Source organism: Pinus tabuliformis, chromosome 8 (genome assembly GCF_031772625.1).
Source record: "Pinus tabuliformis cultivar Carrire ecotype Pingquan chromosome 8, CPIR1, whole genome shotgun sequence".
In the NCBI taxonomy this organism is placed as follows: domain Eukaryota; kingdom Viridiplantae; phylum Streptophyta; class Pinopsida; order Pinales; family Pinaceae; genus Pinus; species Pinus tabuliformis.
Genome location: NC_142294.1, coordinates 2069365941 through 2069385476, shown reverse-complemented (window position 1 = coordinate 2069385476; position 19536 = coordinate 2069365941). Strand labels below are relative to the sequence as shown.

At 38.0% G+C, this 19536-nt stretch overlaps 1 protein-coding gene across 1 annotated transcript in view; it reads right to left on the bottom strand.

Annotated features, from left to right (window-relative positions):
* Positions 1-747: 747 nt before the first annotated feature.
* The window catches only part of LOC149244777 (peroxidase 55-like), a 68840-nt gene continuing 50051 nt past the window's right edge, over positions 748-19536 (bottom strand). The window contains exons 4-5 of the mRNA XM_089371638.1: positions 1072-1173; positions 748-792 (exon numbers count right to left, since the gene is read on the bottom strand). Coding sequence (XP_089227764.1) covers positions 748-792; positions 1072-1173 — 147 coding nt within the window. The remainder of the gene's footprint in view (positions 793-1071; positions 1174-19536) is intronic.

Below are 19536 nucleotides of genomic sequence, written 5' to 3'. Positions count from 1 at the left end.
GTGTAGATAAGAACCATTGATGGAGAGGCTATCATTTTGCTTGCCGATGGGTATAGATTGAAGATCTACAAGAAGCCCTTGTCAAAGCAAGAATTCATCAATAGCATCAGCAAGACAATGATGGTGGTAGAGAAAGTCTCAACTTCCACCCCACCAAGTCCCTGAAGAAGAAAACATAAAAATAAAAAAAAATAAAAAAATAAAAAAAAAGAGGAGAAAAAAATAAAGAGACTGAGGTGAAAACCTCCATGAGGAACCTCAGTCCCACTGTTGGGTTAAAAACCTCTTGAGGCAGCCCAAGGGTGTTTTTTTTTTAAGGGGAAAAATAAAAATATCTCTAGGTGAAAGCCTCTTTTGAGGCACCTAAGGAAGGCAACTAGGATGAAAACCACCTTGGAGGCAGACTAGTTGTTTTACAAAACAATAAAAAAAATAAAAGAGAAAAGATATAAAAGATGGAAACTATGTTTTGCAGGTCAACAAGAGGAGGATAAGCACAGCATGAGAAGGATAGCAAGACCTACAAGAGCCATGTTTTAATCCACCCATCTCATATCTTCCATTATTCACCTAATCTTCCATTTATAAACCCCTCCAACTCATTTCACATAAACTCTGTGTTTTCTACAGGATTCCCTGTAATCTTACAGGAGTTTCTTGTAGGAATGACAGTGACCTTGAAAACCACAAGAAGGGCACTCCAAGAGAAATAAGATGACACAAGCATGCTTCTAGATGTAAACCCATTTACTTCACCACACCATAGCCATTCCTTTCATCACCATGTCGTCCCTGCATCCATCAAAAAAATCAATTCAAAAAATATAGATTACAAAAGAAAAAAAGGAAGAGAAGAAAAAAAGACAGAAGAGAAGGAGAAGAGGGAAAGAAGACCATACCCAGAGGCAACATAGCTAACCTACCTTTCCTACCACCCTTCTCCACTCATTTCAACATCCCTTATGCTTCAAAATTGAAGAAAAATATGAAAGTTTAAGGGAGGGGCAACTACAGGACATCTTGTAGGCATCCTGTAGGAAATCTTGTAGCATCCTATCCCACAAAGGAAACCACAGAGATTGCAGCCATCTTTAGGACTGGGACTACAAGGATGAAGAAGCTCCTCCAGAGCTCAGTAGCAGCAAGAAGATCACCAGCAACAAGGTCCAACACCTACACATCAAAAGGAACAAGCATCAAAAGAGGAAAATACATAGTGAAAATATGTAGATTAAAAAGCACAACAAAGAGGCACCACTCTCCAGCATGCATCATGAATGAAGCACCTTACCCACATGTATGTCATCTTACTCATGATCTCTCATTAGTATGATATGATCAAAACTATAGGATTATGCAAGAGTTGATTTTATAAGTAAGAGTGGCCAATTAACTTGGCCACCTTTAGCTAGTCGATGAGAAGAAAAGAGTTGGACCACTCCACACGTGGAAAAAGTCAAATCAAAAGAAAAAAGGAATAAATCAAAAAATGGTTAAATTATGGAGGATAAGAGAGGGAGATAATTACGATGTAAGGTGGAATGATGGACTGATAGTGGGACTAACAGTCCAAAACGAGGTGCTCTTACTTAGCCAACCAGCACACCACCTCACATGATCATCCATATATGGAAATAAAACAATGATTCCCATGCAAAGAAAGAAAAGGAAACTTCAAGAATTCATTGGAAAAAGAGGTTGCTCTTGACCTTCCTGAAGTAGCACCTATAGGATACGGTCGGCATCTACTGCTTAGAAAAAATCAACAGGAAGCCTACAGGATACAGAGGAATTAGCTTACAGAGCTATCAGTGGGCACTAAGGGAGGTCAAATAGAGGGTTATTCTCACCAGAACGTAGAAAACTAAGGTAGGAGCCATACCCTCCATATTTTCCATTTGAAAAGAAAAAGAAAATCCTCAATTTGGTTAGGAATTTGCAGTCCATCTCAGAATAGAAGAATTGTATTGCATTTTTACTAAAAGTTAAAATTCAAAACTTCCTCACCTACCAAAATTCTTCAACTATGTCCACACAAGGCTCTACAATTACTAGGGAAAGATGAAAAGAGGTTTCAACGAGAGAGAACCCATAAACATAGTAAGGATCCACCAACATCCTCCTGTGGTGGAAATTTTCACAAGACATCAATGGATGGGGTTCTTTGAGAGCATGATAGGATACAATGATGATGTGGCCAGAGAATTTCTCCTCTCACTCATACCCCTCACTAGGACCAATCCCATTGTTGTGGTGAAGGGTTTATCAGTAGCAATTACCCCTAAGGTTATAAGAAGAATCACTACACTCCCCTTAGGATTACCATGGAGAAAATAAGACAAGGGTAACAACACCCTTGCAAATAAAAGTTTCTTTTTGAAAGGAGAAGAACCAATAGAGGAGAAAAACGGGGTTAGAAGGGAAAGCATTCCATACCCTTGGAATGATGTCAATTACCACCTCATCAAATATATTTCATGTGAAGGGAGATACAGTGTAGTGTATGGATACCACTTCAGGCTCCTCTAAGAATTGAGATTTGGAGAGAACACACCTCCTCATAATAGATTGAGTATACCCTACTTTATTCTACAATCCATGATAGACATGAGCATCAAAGTTTAGGAGGGAAAACATCAGCAACTAGCCCATCATGGGTTGAAGGCACTCTACAAAACTTAAGACTCCTTATTGCAAGGAAAACATTTACATACATGCAAGCAGAAGGAGCAATTCAAGCTATTGAATATGACAGAAGCCCTACTGCTAGTGAGGGAGAAGAAGAAACAGAAGAAGGAGAAGAAGAAACAAAAGAGGAAAAAGGAGAAGAAACTGAGGAGGATATTGAACAAGAAATAGAGGAGGAAAATGAAGAAAATACAGAGGAGGAAACAAAAGAAGAAACAGATGAGAAAAATTGAAGATATAGAGGAAGAAAGAGAAGAGGAAGGAGGAGACAAAGAATAGGAAGAGAAATAAAATGGAAAAGAGGAAAGAGGACAAAAGGATGAACAGAGGTATGTAGCTCAAGACAGAGAGGAAGAATAATCACCAAGGGTATCTCCAGAGCCTACAGAAAAAGAGGCAACAACTTCTCTTACTGCCCTAAGTACACCTGTCAAATCAAATGGGAAGAGGCAAAAAAAAACCCCACTGTACTTCAAGACAAGAAAGAGCACTAGGATTAGACAAGGAAGACCTCAAACCCCCACCAAAACTCCAATTGTCATTGAGGATTCACCAAAGAAACAAGAGAAGGTCGTCCCTCTAAAGAAAAATGAAGGAGAAGGATCATCAAAACAAGCTTATCCAAAGTCTCTAGTTACCTAGTTAGGAGGCCTATCACAAGGTCAGCCTCATCAAAGGGGAAATGTCTCCTACAGAAGACAGAGGCAGACCTATAGGAGAAATAGGCAGACCTATAGGGAACTCTATCAAACCTACAGGAAATACAGAAAAGAGACCAGGAAGGAATTACTCAACAAGAAACAAAGAAAGAAGGCCAAGAACTGAGAGAACATATCCCATAGCCAAACCTCAGCTACTACAGGTTCATTGAAGGAGGTAGGCTGATACCACTGAAGTTTTCCATTCCCATATTATTTGAACTTGAAAAGGAGAGGGCAAGGACACATAGGTGGATGCAAATTGCCAAATCAAAATGGGTAGACGATGTAGGCCACATGGAGGAGAAATTGCAGGAGATGGGAAAATAACTAAGTAGCATAAGAGACATAGAAGAAATTATGAAATCTCATCTAAGGCTCAGAACACATGGCTAAGGAAGCAACTACAAGAAATGGAAAACCAATTGGCAACTATGGCCAATTTTTCCATGGAGGCAATCCAGTGTAGGATGCCAGAAAAGTATTATGCCTTGTACCTCAAGGAACAATGGCTACAATTCCAGATAAACACCCTAGACAAAGAGGAACTATGCTCTTCCAAGACTATAGACAAGTCATTGATCTCTGTGATCAAAGCACCTTGGAAGATAGAGCAAAAATATCTAAGTTTTACCTACACAATTTGGCCTTGATAGATTTAAATGTGTGGGACCCAAATCCAAAGCTAGGGGACTTGCAATTGATGGTCTTAGAATCATGGATGAATCATGAGGAGGCAAGAGCTACATAGATGAAAAAGGTAATGACAAAAGAAGAGACAAAACCCCTTATGATCAAAGTATAACAATGTAACCAAATGGATGTCATTAGCACCCACAACCTCATTGCAAATGATCCCAAGCTTGCAACAAGGTACCTTGCTATATAAGAACAGATAGTCACTGATCCAGGTGGATCTCCAGACACCAGTGGCATGGAAAAGGCTCAAAATTCAAAGTTGCAGAAAGATGATTAACTTGACAACAAAATGAAGTGCTCATCACCTTGATTCCAATGGTGTGAACGACACTCCAATCTGAGTCCAAATGAGGAAGATAGAGGCAGTCAAAATTGGGTTGACTTTTTGTTGATTGGGGAGGATTAACAAAGACACAATTTGAACTCTTCCGGTGGATGGAATTCAGCTAACTCTAGCCAGATTCTGGGTGAAAACGTCGCCTGGTTAAAATGACTCCTTCGGTCAAAAATCTGATTTTTCAAAAGGGCATATTGTTTTACTTAAACTAAAATAATATTAAAAAAGGGTGGTGGGCCACCAACCCTACCACCCCAACCTTATCCACATGACATATATATTATATTAGTGGAGGGGCGGGCCACTACCCCTGACCCCTCCCATGGAACCATTGAAACCACAAGCAGGAAAGGTGGGCCGGCCCTTGGGGCACAGACCCAACCTCCCACCCACCATCTATTAATGAAGGCACTACTTATTAAATAAAAAGGCATTAATATATGTGGTAAAAGAGGAGGGGCAAGATTTGATCCCCCGACCCCTCCTCAACAACTTTCCAATTTTAACCAACTATGCCACAATGGAATTTTTGAGAAATCCGTCACCTTTTTATTATTTAAATGCAATTTATCAATGCACCCAGGCAGAGGAGGGAGCACATGTAGTTCAAGGCAGATTTTTGAAGGAGGGCCAGATTTTCACTTTGTCAGATTTTGACAAATTTTAAATGGTTTCAACATTTCTCGACGCCATGAACGCAATGGCAATGTCTGTTTCTCCATCATAGTTCTGAATTTTTCGACCATTTTTTAGTATGGAGGTATAAAACTCCTTTTCTGTAGTTGATGCTTGTACTCTTCTTTCTCATGCCACTTAATGAATGAAGGCCTCCCCATTGATTGAGTAGGACCCAGAGACGTAGTCTAAGGCAGACGAACTCTGTTATCAAGTTTTGTTGACTTCTTTCATGCTTTATGTGTTTCTCCTCTTCTCTCATGTGCACATTAAATTTCTCTGTTTAAGCTACAATTTATCCATGTAATTCTTCAACACATCTATAAGCAAAATATCTTGGATCAGTCACACACTTTGAAGACATGTTCAAATTTCTAGGAGATGACAGCTAGCAATCCTGCCAAAGGAGATGGAACACTTTTCCTTACAGCCTAAAAATAAGAGAATATCACTCTCCTAACAGAATGAGAGAGGCACTAAATAGAACCCCAATGTATAAGCATGCACTACAAAGACTCACAGGAGGAAGAGACTACAGTAGAAGCATGGGATGTCAGGGGAGCCACCAGTGCAATGAAGAACATGGATATAGATTGAGTTTCTCAAAGGATGAGAAACACTTTCTGTAGGGGTTGATGATGAGGCTCATCATTGGGTAAAATATATGGACCTTAATATGCCTCCAAGCTTACTAAAATCAACTCTTCTCATAATCCCTTACATGTTTTAATTATATTTTTCTTAATGAGACGAGTAAAAGTAAGATGTTATGTCTAGTTGTCTAATGTGCATTGATTGCAGGTTTTTGGGAGCAAATTATGGAAAATTATGGCTAATTAAGGTGCAGGAACTCGAATGAGAGAAGAAGGAGAGATTATAGGAGATGGATCTTCCTCATTAAGTCCTCACTCATTCGAAGATCCCTCAATCAAATCACACCATCTCAGAGTTGCAGGAAACCGAGTCATGTGGATCATTGGCAGTCGAGCCAGTGATAGTTAAAGAACCACTTTATCTTGAGATTGGGAGCCATGCCTCCCTAGATTTAAGGAAGTTTTGGCAACTTCAGTTGTATAAATAAGGAGGCCTAGATCCTCATTAGGATTTTGATTTTTTATGCAAGATAAATAAGCACTTTTGAGTTGAAGGATTGTGGCAAAACATTGTTATGTATTTTTTTGATATGATAATGAAAATGAGCATTCCCTTGATCCAACACTGAGTTGAATCAGAGGGTTAAATCTCTTGGGTTAGGGCCCAACCCTAGTAGCCGAGGTTCCTCTTATTGTACTTGTATGCTTAGGTTATTTCGTAGATTATTTGTTGAATTGATTTTGGCATTGTTACATTGCAAGTATTAGTGTAGTTGATCAGTTTGCTTCCATTTTTGCATAGCTTTAACAATATCTTTAGAGAGAGAAATAAATATAAAAAAGGATGATAACAGTTGTATCTTCCCTCATTCCTCCCTTTAGGGACCATGGTTTGAGGAAAAACTCCCATTCAACCCAAAAAGACAGAATTCTGGTTTCTTATGAAATTTAGGGTTTTCTGCTAATTAGGTCAGCATCTTTCAGTTTTAAGAGATAAATTGTAGTTGTCATTAGTAATATATTAAACTTGGGATTAGATTTCATGGATCTTTCATAAAGGCTTCAAGAATTTCCATGCGTGAACTAGGAAAATAAATGATGAAATTTTGTTTTACTATGTTGATGTAAACCTTTCTTGTTTTGACATGAATTATGGATAAATGCCAACAATAATGTATATGTTGCAAGAGTTTCAATATTGTAGGAATACCTCATATCATCAATCTCAGCCAAACCATACCCACCCATGATCGACAAAGGCCACTAAGTTCATAATCCGAGTTATCATTTCACAAGGACAACTTTCCATGCTTGTTGAGCAAATCCAACCATCATACAACTTCGGTTTGAGTTCTGAGTGAGTCCTAACCACTTCCTTGCCTTATTCCTACCATCACTCACCTTCCCTAAGCTCCATACCACTGTCCAAATCACTCTTTATGCTTTTGGCCTATTCTTGTAGAAAAATAGGAGATCCTATAAGTGAATTAGGACATCCTCTAGTGCCTTGTTTTGAGCCCAATTTGTGAGAAATGCATCACGAGAGCTAGGAGAAGACCCCTGCTTTCCTCCCAAGCCATCTGACCCATCACAATCATCTGTCTCCATACCTAACCCACATGCCATACAATCAAGAAGGATTAGCACTCATTTTTTCACAGAAAAGACAGAAATAAAAAGGTTTTTATGCTTATTCATTTGCACAACAGTTAAGTGTTTGATTAGATCAGATTGAATGCTTAGGATTAGGTATGATTTCACATTTGTTAGATTAACATTCTTTTGAAGCAAGGAATATTAACAAATAACCAGATAAGTTGGGTGTTTTAGGCATCTATTTTCAGTCTTTCTTTACTGCAGTAGGTAGCATTTCAATCCTCTCAATTAGGGTAAAATTATCATTTCTCATATGGTAATCAAACTTCTTCTAAATCAATAGAAGGTTGGTTTGAGAAACCCTAGTGGTCTATCACCCAGCCCAACAATGACAAAGAGTGGATTCATTGCATCTATTTGTGTATACATCATTGTCACCTCCAAGTTTGTATTAACCCCAGGTTGATGAAGTAAAGTTGGTAGCCTGAGGAGTTGCAGCTTTCTTGCTGCAATATTGGTGCTCATCACTTCTTCTTACTGAAAGGTTATTTTTAATTAGAACACTAAAGTGTGATAGATTTGTTAAAAATTTTAACATTTGAGATTTTACAAATTTTCACACTCACCTTATTGTCAAGGGAATCAATGATAAGGATTTTGAAGTTTGCCTACTACCTACACGTTGGTTAAATTTCTTACTATCGCAATCATATAAAGCATAGGTCGCATTAATACCATTTTACCAGGTTACAGTGGTAAAACCCTAAATCTGTGACATATGAGGTTTTGAATAAATTGGGATGCTGAAGTTGGATAGATTTACGACTTGTTCCATGGGCCTTTTTGGTTCTAGATACACTATTAGATACTTGTTTTTTGTGCTCAGTTCTTAATTTTATTTTAGATAATTTAGGTTCTCTACAATTAAGTCATATAAAAAAATATGATCCAAAGTCAATTGTCTGGTAGTTTTATCTTTCGAAGCTTTTGTTCCTATTATTTTCTACAATAGACTAGCTTTCCTTTCCTGCCGAGAAGAATTTGTAGTGAACAATATGCAAAATTCAAAATTTGTAGTTTACCATATGTAACATTCAGATTGCTATGCAACCTACAACTTGAAATTAAACTTGTAGATTATTAAACGTTCAGATTATTATATAATATACAACTTGAAATGAGACATTAAAATTGAGATATAATATATTTTAAAGACAATTTCTCGTTATTCAATTATTTTATTTAATCCAAGTCCGTTTCAATTATGTCACCAAATGGATGCTCCAAAGAGAGATCCAATCTCAATGAAAATCATTACGACGAACAAGTTCCATTTTCTCATTCAACTTTAGAAAAAGAAACAACTATATTTTTTGGAAAGGCAGAGGAGCCAAAACACAAATTTCACACACAAAACGCACAAGTTGTGGCTCTTCTATTAATCACACAAAACTTGATTATTATAATGAACCTGGTGAAGGGTATTTAACCTTTTTGACTAGAGACTCGCCTAAAATAACTTGACATGCAACCACACACTAAATTCAACTATGACTTAACTCAACTTGACTTGACTTAACTTGACTCCCTAAATTTAGTGAAGAGTAATTAGCTTATTTTAACACTCCCCTTTAATTACAACCGCTAAACTAAGACATGACTCATGATAACTGAAACATGTTTGTTGGCCTCTAACTTGACATGCAACCACACACTAAATTCAACTATGACTTAACTCAACTTGACTTGACTTAACTTGACTCCCTAAATTTAGTGAAGAGTAATTAGCTTATTTTAACACTCCCCTTTAATTACGACCGCTAAACTAAGACATGACTCATGATAACTGAAACATGTTTGTTGGTCTATGTCGCAACTATGATTACAACACCCAAGTTTCTTTTATGAAACTCAAAACATCTTTTGCGAATGACTTAGTAAATAATTATTTTTTTAAGGTGGTTCATGGACATTGAGTGACCTCTACTTCCAAGAGAAAATCTAAGTAGATCAATCTGAAGGGATCTACTTGACCAAACTAGAAAGCCCTAACCCCAAGGGCATCAAGGATATTTGACCTCATGGCCTCCCGATAGGTGAGGTACTTAGCAAAAGGAACTCGACCAATTGAGTTATCCCTTGGAGCTGACTTAGTAAAGATATCAGCTAATTGATCACTAGATTTACAAGGCTTCAAGTGAACTTCTCCATTACTCACAAATTATCTAATAAAATAATATCTAGTATCAATATGATTGCTTTTTTGATGAAACACAATATTCTCGGATAGTACAATCGCTGAGGTGTTGTCACAATATATTGTTGTTTATCCTTGTTATTTCTACTTGAGTCCATAAAATACTCTTTTTAACCATATTACTTGACATGTTGCTGATGTTGCTGCTATATATTTTTCTTCTACTGATGATAGTGTTACAATAGGGTGCTTCTTAGATTCCCATGAAATCACACCTGAACCAATATGGAACACATAACCGGAAGTGCTCTTCCTATCATCGAAACTACTTGAAAAATCACTATTTGTATACCCAATCAAATCTGTCATTTTTGTACTTGCATACATTATGCCATAATCTCTACTTTCTTCTATGTATCTCATAATTTGTTTTCTTGTTATCCAACGTGTGTATTGTGGAGTCTGCATAAATATGGAAATCAAACTCACTCCTTGCATAATATCCATTCTTGTAGTTGTGAGATACATGAGGCTACCAACCAATATTTTGAATAGAGTTGGATTGGCATCTGATCCTTCATCATCCTTGCTTAAATTTTTACCTGTTACAACTGGTGTAGGGACATATTTGCAATTTTCCATCCTGAATATTTTCAACAAATCTTTAGCATATTGATTTTGACAAATAAAAATTCGTTTTCAAATTGCTCAACTTGTATGTCAAGAAAATATTTCATGAGACCAAGATCTGTCATCTCAAATTTTTTCATCGTGGCTTCTTTAAATTCATCCAATTCAAAGTCACATGTATAAATCATGTCATAAACATATAAGAAAAGAATAAAAATCTACCCATTCTCATTTACCTTTGTGTACAAGGTAGGCTCATTTCTGCTTCTGCAAAATCCATTCTTGATCATGTAGTTGTCAATTCCACTATACCAAGCTCTAGGTGATTGCTTGAGTCCATAGAGCATTTTCTTCAACCTGTAAACTTTATTTTATTTACCTTCAACTTCATAACCTAGAGGTTGTTGCACATAAATTTCTTCTTCTATAATTACATTCAAGAAGGTTGATTTCATATCCATCTGATATAATTTCCACTTGTTATGAGTTGTTGTGGCTAGACCTGCTCTTACAGTATCCACCTTGTCTACTAGAGAAAAAGTTTCTCCAAAATATATTCCTAGTTTCCGTGAGAATCCTTTTGCTACAAGTATTGCTTTAAATTTGTTAGTTTCACCTTTCTTATTCAAATTTGTCTTGTACACCCACTTCACAATAATGAGATTTGTGTCCTTTGTCAAATCAATTAAATTCCATGTATTATTATTTTCAGTAGCTTCAATTTCTTCATCTGTGGCTTGCAACCAATTTTAACCTCTAATTTCTTCTTCAAACAAATAAGGTTAGAATGAAAACAATGAAAAATTTGAACTAACATCCAAATCATCATAAATATCTTTCGGACTTCTCATCTTTCTCTTACCATTCCTTTATTCATCACCCGATTTATCATTGGGAGAATCTCGATCTGTTGATATTCTTGAAGATCCACACTACTTAGAAAATCTTAGAGTCCTTGTTGGTGTGTCTCTGTTTGGTGTCTTCACCTGTGATTCTTTTTTCTCCTTTTCTGCTACATCATCTTCTTACATAAGTGGAACTTGTGCATCAACTGTTTTTTCTACAATCCCATTCCATGACTCTTTTTCTTTGAACATAACATCTTTACTAATTATTGACTTCTTAGTGACAAGGTTATACAATTTGTAATATTTTGATTGCTCATTATAACCAGTAAATATGCATTTTTCACTTTTATCATCCAATTTTCCTCTTAGCTCTTTACACACATGTGTATAAGCTACACATCCAAATACTCTGAGATGAGATAGGCTGCAAGGGATGCCTGACCATTCTTTTTCTGGTACTCTGTTCATCACACTCTTTGTATGAGATATATTTATCACATAAACAAGACATGCAACTTCTTCTCCCCAATACTCATTAGACAAGTTTCTTCCTTCCAACATGCTCCTTTCCATGTTCATAATGGTTATGTTCTTTCTCTTTGCTACACCATTCTATTGCGGTGTGTACCTAGTTGTAAATTGTCTTATGATTCCATGTTGTTTGTAGTAATCATGGAATACCTTTGAATCGTATTCTCCACCACGATCTGACCTAAATACCTTGATCTGTCAATAACTTTGGTTCTCTGCTAAGGCTTTGAATTATTTGAACTTTGCAAAAGTTTCAGACTTTTGCTTCAAGACGTAAACCAAGTCTTTATTCTATAGTCATCAATGAAAGTGAGGAAGTAACAACTTCCACCAATCGACTCTATTCTCATATGTCCACACAAGTCTGTATGCACTAGCTAAAGAGGTTTCTTTTCCCTATATGCAACTCCCTTTGGAAACATTTCACAGTGTTTCTTTCCCAAGATGCAACACTCACAAGTACTAGCATGTTCTTTGATGGGAGGAAATCCTCTAAACATCTGTTTCTGATCTAATAATATTAGACCAAAAAAGTGAAAATGTGCAAACTGAAAGTGCCATAACCAATAATCATTAAAACATGCAAATGTAAGTGATCCGTTAATGAAAATCGTATCACAAACTTTATGTGGAGTTTCTTATGTTACTTATTGAAATGGATCGAAAAGGTTGCAAATAACATAAACAAATAAGCAAATTGCAAACACATTCAAACACATCAACACAATAAAATTTAATAAAGTAGTTCACCAGACTTCCTACCTACATCTCCTGGTCCTTTAGCTTCTAGTGCTCACTACTTTATTTTGTCTTCAAAATGTTGTTATAGGTATGAGCTCAAAAACAAAGACTCAAATGAGAAAATGGACCTCACCATTGCGTTCAGCTCGAAATTTTGAGTCAAACAAGTATAAAATTGACCATATTTGGTCACTGTGACCTCCAGACCCTCTGGAATGATCCAAAATCGCCTCTATCCCTGCAAAACTACTCTCTACTGACAAAAACCACCTTACCTGCTCAAAATTGCCTCGGCCTTCGCACTGGTGGTATGGCGGGTTCGACACCTGAAACTATTTAAATAAAATTATGGTGGCTTGGTTAGCCAAGTCCCACACTTGACATTTTGGTTACCCCAAATGTTTGAAATCGTTGTTATATAAGGTTGGAAGTCAGCGGGTCGAAACCCCCGCCCGACACTCCCGCCGTTTTACATTGGATATACATAGATATTCGCACTATATGATGAGGTTTCGGGCTATATGGTTTTGATTGCCATAGCTTGTTATATGGTTTGTTTGTTTCATATATGTTATATGGTTACCATCACCCGTTACATGTGGGATATGACATTGATAAACTTGAGGGTTTTGGCAGTTGTGGGGTTAATGCCAGCCTTAGCCCTTTTTTCCAGCATCCAAAATCCCGCACACCATAAATATAAATGTTGATGCCTCGAAAATCGCTGCAACAACATCGGGTATAACCACCCGCTCCGGACCTTAAAGGCAGCTCCTTTTCCGTTTGGTGTGGTGGCTCCGACTGGATATAATGGGACCAGTTTCCCAATGATTGATAAATAAGATGGATAAGTGGTTGAATAATGATAATGGATGAATGATTTAATCTAAAAGTAAAATTATAAACAACTATCCTATCCCGGGAATTTTTTGCTATTAGTGTAACTTTTGATGGCCTTTATTCACAAACAGGCATATAGATGACTCTATTCGTAAACAAAGATGTTTATTCATATGATAATTAGTAAATTCAAATAGTTGAACAAAGAAATTAAGCAAGCATTATTACACTATTCTTCATATATATCACAAACATAGATATGATTGAAAGAATAACAGTCCTTAGACATTCAATAGTGAAAAGTACAAGGATTGCTGTTAAAATACATATATATATTCAATGATAGCAAGATTTAAACAAATGCCGATTCACATAAAGGAATAACACAAGAGCATAGATAATAGTACCATATGTTATTTGGATCACTCCCGATATCAATCGCATTCAAATTCCTTTTTCTAACTTAGAAACACTTCCATAAAAGGCAATAGTGCACATGTCATCAAAGATTTCTCCGTTAAAATTCGGAATACTAGCCCAGCTTTCATAAAAATATAGATCAGAAGCACAGTAGTGTGACTTACTGATTTGAGTTTGTACAAAAACTGAGGACCCTTTCTAAATGCATGAAAGGGCCTATAAATACTAATTAAACTAACTAATTACAAAATAAAAATGCTATTAATTGGTACAACTAAATTATGAATATCTCCTCAAAATCAGCTTGTTCTCAGTCGGCAGCGTGATTCATTGTTTTGAATGATCTCCCTTCAGCTTGAGCTGGCAGATAGCTAGCATCGGTTGCAATTCTAGAGGGTGACTTAGATAAGAATGCAGTTGGGCTGAATATGTGGCATCATGGATCTCGGGAATCATGCAACTGATGGCATCAGTTAAACATTTGAGTGCAGCCCTTTGACTGTATGGTTTAATTAGGAAAAACCAAAAGGCATCCCAAGTTAAACTTTGGATGCCAGCAATTAGTCTTCCATTCTTTTCCAATTCCTGATTGCATGTTTGTTCCAAGGCTTTGGCCGACGTCAATTTTCCTGGATTGCACTGTGAAATCACGTTAGAGAGATAAAGAGTATCATTAACCAATTCAATTAAATTACTGGTAGATAATTGACATCTTGAGGTTTCTCTTTTTGCCTTCATTAGTTGTGACTGGCATTCTAGGAAAAGGATGTCTTTATGTGTCTCTAGAATTTTGGGCAGATTCACGGCTTGTCCTTCACTGGAGTTTTGCCAAGCGAGAAAGTTGGTTAAGGTTTCATCGGCTTGTTCAAAATCCTACCTGGCATCAATTGATTTATCAACTATTGAAGTAGTGATCTCACAAAGAGGTTCAACCAGAGAAATATTATGACATAGCAGTTTTAGCTATGTAATCAATGCCTTATTGATTTGTAGAGCTTCGGCTCTGAACTCTGCTACTTGAGGAAGACTCTTGAACTTTTCGACTTCTTTTGACAGTTGAGCGATTTTCTCATCTTTAGTCTTGCTCATTTGTTCATTCATCGCCTTTAATCTAGCCAATGCTTCAGACAATTCCTTTTGTTTCTGTACCGCGCTCAAGTCTATCCTCTGTTTCTCTTTGAGCAATTGCTCATTTAATTGGCTGTTTGTTTGCTACTGTATTGATAGTTGTTGTTCCAACTGTTCTATTTTTTGTTGTGCTTCAGACACTTGTGACTGTAATGAAAGAATTGTTTGATCCTTTTCCTTTAGTAGATTGCTTACTTCCGAGGCCTTATCCATGGTGGCCACTGAATAAGCTCCGGCATACTGAGAAAGTTTTGTAAGATCGTCGGAGAGGTTAAATTCCTCCTTCCACACCACATTAGCCATTTCTGTTTGCTCTGGAAAAAGGGAAGATTGATCAAGTCTCCTCCTTTTCCTCTGTCTCTTCACCACAGCCCTGTGTTTGGGACTGTAAAAGACATCTAATGGTGGTATGTCCTCTATCTGCAAAACAATCTGATCGGATGGATCCTTAGGGATTATTTCTGCATCTTTGCTAGTGGGTAGGCCGCTGGTTCCTTCAATTAGAACCGTAGTTGTTGTTTCTTGACCAACTGTTACTTGAGATGTGCCGAATCCTTGTGAAGTCTCAGGATTGCTTATAATAGAGTCAAATTGTTGCCACTCTTTGAGGAGTTTGGGATCAATTTGAGTCTCTAGATCAATAATTTCATTGTCCTGCTCTTTCTCTTTTTCCTGTTCTGTTTCCTGCTCTTTCCTCGCCTTGGCTCTTTTCCCTTTTCGGGAATTTTCTCTGTAGCAGGAGGCTGGTCAATAGTCTTCTGTTCAGGCTTGCTTGACTTAGTTGTTGGTATAGTAATCAATAAGTCCAGAGGCAAAGTTTGCAACCTCTGTTCTCTGAGCCTATTGAACTCTACCAGTCCTTCATCATTATATTTTATCTTGGCCAATGTTTTAACTTGAGACAATGAAGAAAATAGGTCGTCAAATTCATATTCTTGGTGGTCAAACTTAGTAAGCTTGGCCTGTTCAATCATATTATAGGCAACCTTCTTTGGATCAAATTGCCTGTTAGGGATGGTTGCAAGATTGAGCATATTTATTTTTCCTGCCTCCTTCTCAGCATGTTTGTAATCATGTAGGGTATAAACACCGCATCTCAAAGGAAATATAGGCCATGACTGCTTTTTAGAAGTCCTAAGAGTTTTGGATGTTCCTGTTGTGGTTATTTGGTAGGCTAATTCTCGTGCCAACAGTTTATCAGGTACATACAATGGGAGGACATGGGGTCTTGTGAGGCTACATACACCCTTATATAAGTGAACTTGTCTTCCCTGAACCAATTCCCTACAGCAGTTAAGTCAATCTCTGCCTCCTCAGAAATCCTTGGGGCAAGCTTGTCAAAAATGGCATAATAGATAAGCAACATGAAACCATTATAGATTTGATACAAGTGGTTTTTATAATGGGCCTTCCACAATATTAGCCTCCTATTGCAATAGGTTTCATATTTCATGATTGACAGTGGAAGTGCCAAATATGTTCATCTTTTCCATGCTGTAAAAATTCCATATTTGATGTGGCATGCCATTTTTGTTTCAGTTAAGGGAAGGCCAAACAGTTTAATCTTGGCTTCCCTAGGTTTAAATTTGATGTTTTAGAATAGAGAAAGAAAATATGTCCAAACAGTTTAAGCTTGGCAGATTAGTAGCTAGGTAGAGAATGAAGGTGCCCAACTGTCTAATCTGGGCCCTTGGAAGCAATAAGGGTAGTTTTTAGATAGGAGGGCAGTTAAAAGGAAAAAAAAAGCAATCAGGGTTTGCAAGTCTAAGTGCACCCTTCCTAAAGTAACAAAAAATGCTAGGTGTATTAAGCTGGGTAGGTAGCCTGGGGTTGCAGAAGCAAGATCATCTTCAGTTTTGGCCTTGACAAAGAAAGCTCATCTCATCAGTGGCAGAAGTACCAATGCTGTGTTATGATGGCAAAGTTTGGAAGCATGTCTAACTTCCCTTCACTCCCCCTAAAAAGTCTCTTACTAACATCCCCCTAAAGGACCTTGGGATCTGCCCAACAAGTCCTAGTTTTACTTCATTTTTGTGAAACATCAAGTTAAATGTTGGCTTTCCTCAAAGAAAAGAAGCCACATTTCTTGTGTAATTCACTCCTCCACATTCCATTCACCCTATGTCTAAGTTTCACTTCCTAAACTTAGCTTTCTGTTGCTCTTTTCACCTCACAAACTCATATTAACTCCTAATTCTATTATATAGCTCCCTAACTAAATGTTCCCATCCCCATGGCTACAAAAACTATATAAAATCCCAAAAATATTACATATCCCACCCCATGGCACTATAGCCCTATATCATCAGTTTGGGGAAATGCTAAGTTCATTTGGGGCTTAGCATTATCCTTTCCGCGTCTTAACCAGGAGTTAGCTTAACCTCTGGTTAAACTAATAACCATTCCCTTCCCCTCTCTTACCCATAAACCTTAATGTTTTACCCTGCGTGCTCACATTTTCAGGTTTGGTTTAAATATTTTGGTTAAACTGGGCCCCCGCACATAAACCTTCCTCCAGCTCCGCACTCTGTCAGCCCTCCGATCCGCCCGCCCAGATCCAACGGCCCAGGTGCATTTCGGAGCCGCCCCGTCACTCGACGGTTAGCCTCCGATAGCCTGGCGGTTTCTTCACCGTACAAAGGACGCGTGTCTCCATGCAATTGCATTGGAGCCCCTCTAACCAAAACCACCCCCGCACAGAAGGCGGTCCGATAAAACCACAAACCGCCTTCTGCCTCTACCCCCTGACGTCAGCGCCACGTCAGCGCTACGTCACCTCTGCGTCAACCCCCACTGCTACGTGTCACTACCACCACATCTGCCTCCGTCCCTACTCTGTCACCGTGTCCTGTGCCACGTTGTCAAACCAGTCACCTGCCACATCACCCTGCCGTATTTCCACGTCACCCTGCCATGTCATCCTACCGTACCGGGACCCACCGCTGACGTCATCACCGAAAAAGGCGCGAAGGGCGAAAATCGCAGCAAAAGATGCCCGGAATGAAAAAATGAGGCAGTTTTCGATGCGCGATTAGTGCCTAAGAAAAATTACTCAAAATGGAGAGCTTCCTACTGCTCGGCTACCTACAAAACCCCAAAAAAAAATGCAAGAGGCAACGCTGGAAACAGAGAACTAAAGAAAAGGCAACAGGCAGCGGGAGTCAAGATATGACTGCGGCAATTTTGTAAAAAGGCCTAGTATGCATACTGAGAGTAGGATAACAAAGCAGTGACTGAGCAAAGCACCAGGGCAGCAGGCCCAAAAAACACAAATTAAAAGCACCACCTCAGCCGATTCAGTTGATCCTAAAAGTCTAAATTCTCTGACAGAACGGATAGCTATTACCCTAAATATCTACTGCATCATTTACTCTTTCATCTACTATTCCTCAAGAGTTGGTGAAGAAGTTATGAGTTGTTGACTCATCAACTAGATATTTTGTAACTCATTTTTGTATATATACCTCCCCACAGAACGGATTTGGGGTTGGTTGGGGTTGGTTGGTTAATTCACTCCAAGAGAGACTCGCACTATATATCTGATATTTTCTATAATCAAAGACTGCTTCCAAGCTTGGAGAATGGATTGTTCACTGTGTTTAATGGTTGAAGAGTGACTATGGAATTCTTGTGCTGTTGCATGACTCAATAAGTGCTTCTTACCTCTGTTTTCCATTCATAGATGCTTATATCATCCATGTATCACCATCTAAGTTACAGAAAGAAAGATTAGCTTAGAATTTGCTTGGCTGCACTCTATGCTCAGTTTCTGTAACTTCTTTATGTTTTCCTCTGAATTGGCTATGAAATAAGAATTCCTTTTGGCTCATATTTCCCCTAATTCACCCATGTATGACAGTTATCTAGAAATTCTTAACTGCTCCTAGATAGAGCTCATTCACCTTCCCTCTGTTAAGCCAAATGAGAGATTCTTAGTTGCCTCTCATTCCTTAGCCTTCAATCCATCCCTATTTAGCTTGAATGTTGTTTTATGTGTAGCTATCTTGCTCCAGATTCCTCTTGTGACCAAGAAAACGCACCAGCAGTCTTACTCCATGAATCCATGCCCAATGGTTTGAACTTATCACACTATGCATGCCTCTCTGTTTGAAAGCATCATCCTTCCAACCAAACTCAAACAAAACCCATGTGCATCATATCTAGCCTAAAATCATCCCTTGAACAAAGCTAAATCCTAAAGAGAGAGCCCTCTCTGACTGCTGGTAGGCTAGGACCTACAGTCCAAAGATTGGTTTGTGGTTACCTCGGCCGTATTCCCTTAGGAGTCAAAGGGAACAACCTGAGTGATAACATATTGGCGACTCCACTGGGGAACTGAATCATTTGTTTATTACTCCAAATCCAAATACTTGATCAATTTCTTGACTCAAATACATTCGTTTTGAAAAAATCCCAAAAAATCAAAATAATCATAAAATCTCGAAAAAATATTTTGTTTCCTGGAGAAAGTGCCCCTTTTCTTCAAAGTTATTTCATGTTTAGCTCTGATCTGTGACGGTGGACAGAGATCAGACCCTTCAAAGTTGATTTATCCACCTGGCGACTCCACATAATCCTCATAATAAAGACTCCGCTGGAGAAATGAACCCAAAAGAAATATATGAGCAGATCAGGCTTTTGACCTGGATTATTATCCAAGAGGTCATGTTCTTTCTCTTCCATAAGATTTTGCTGTGTATATTGTATTTTGAACACGATTTTGAATTTGATTTTTATGATTTGCCTTTTGAAAATGTTATTGAAAAGCCTCCTTGCACATTAGAACAACGGTCTTCTAATACTGTTGATGATCATCATATAGCCAAGGAGGAACCAAAAATAGAGCCCAGTCATTCAATCCATGTACATACTCCCGTCCCTCATAAAGTTCCTGATAGATACAAACCCCTCATTT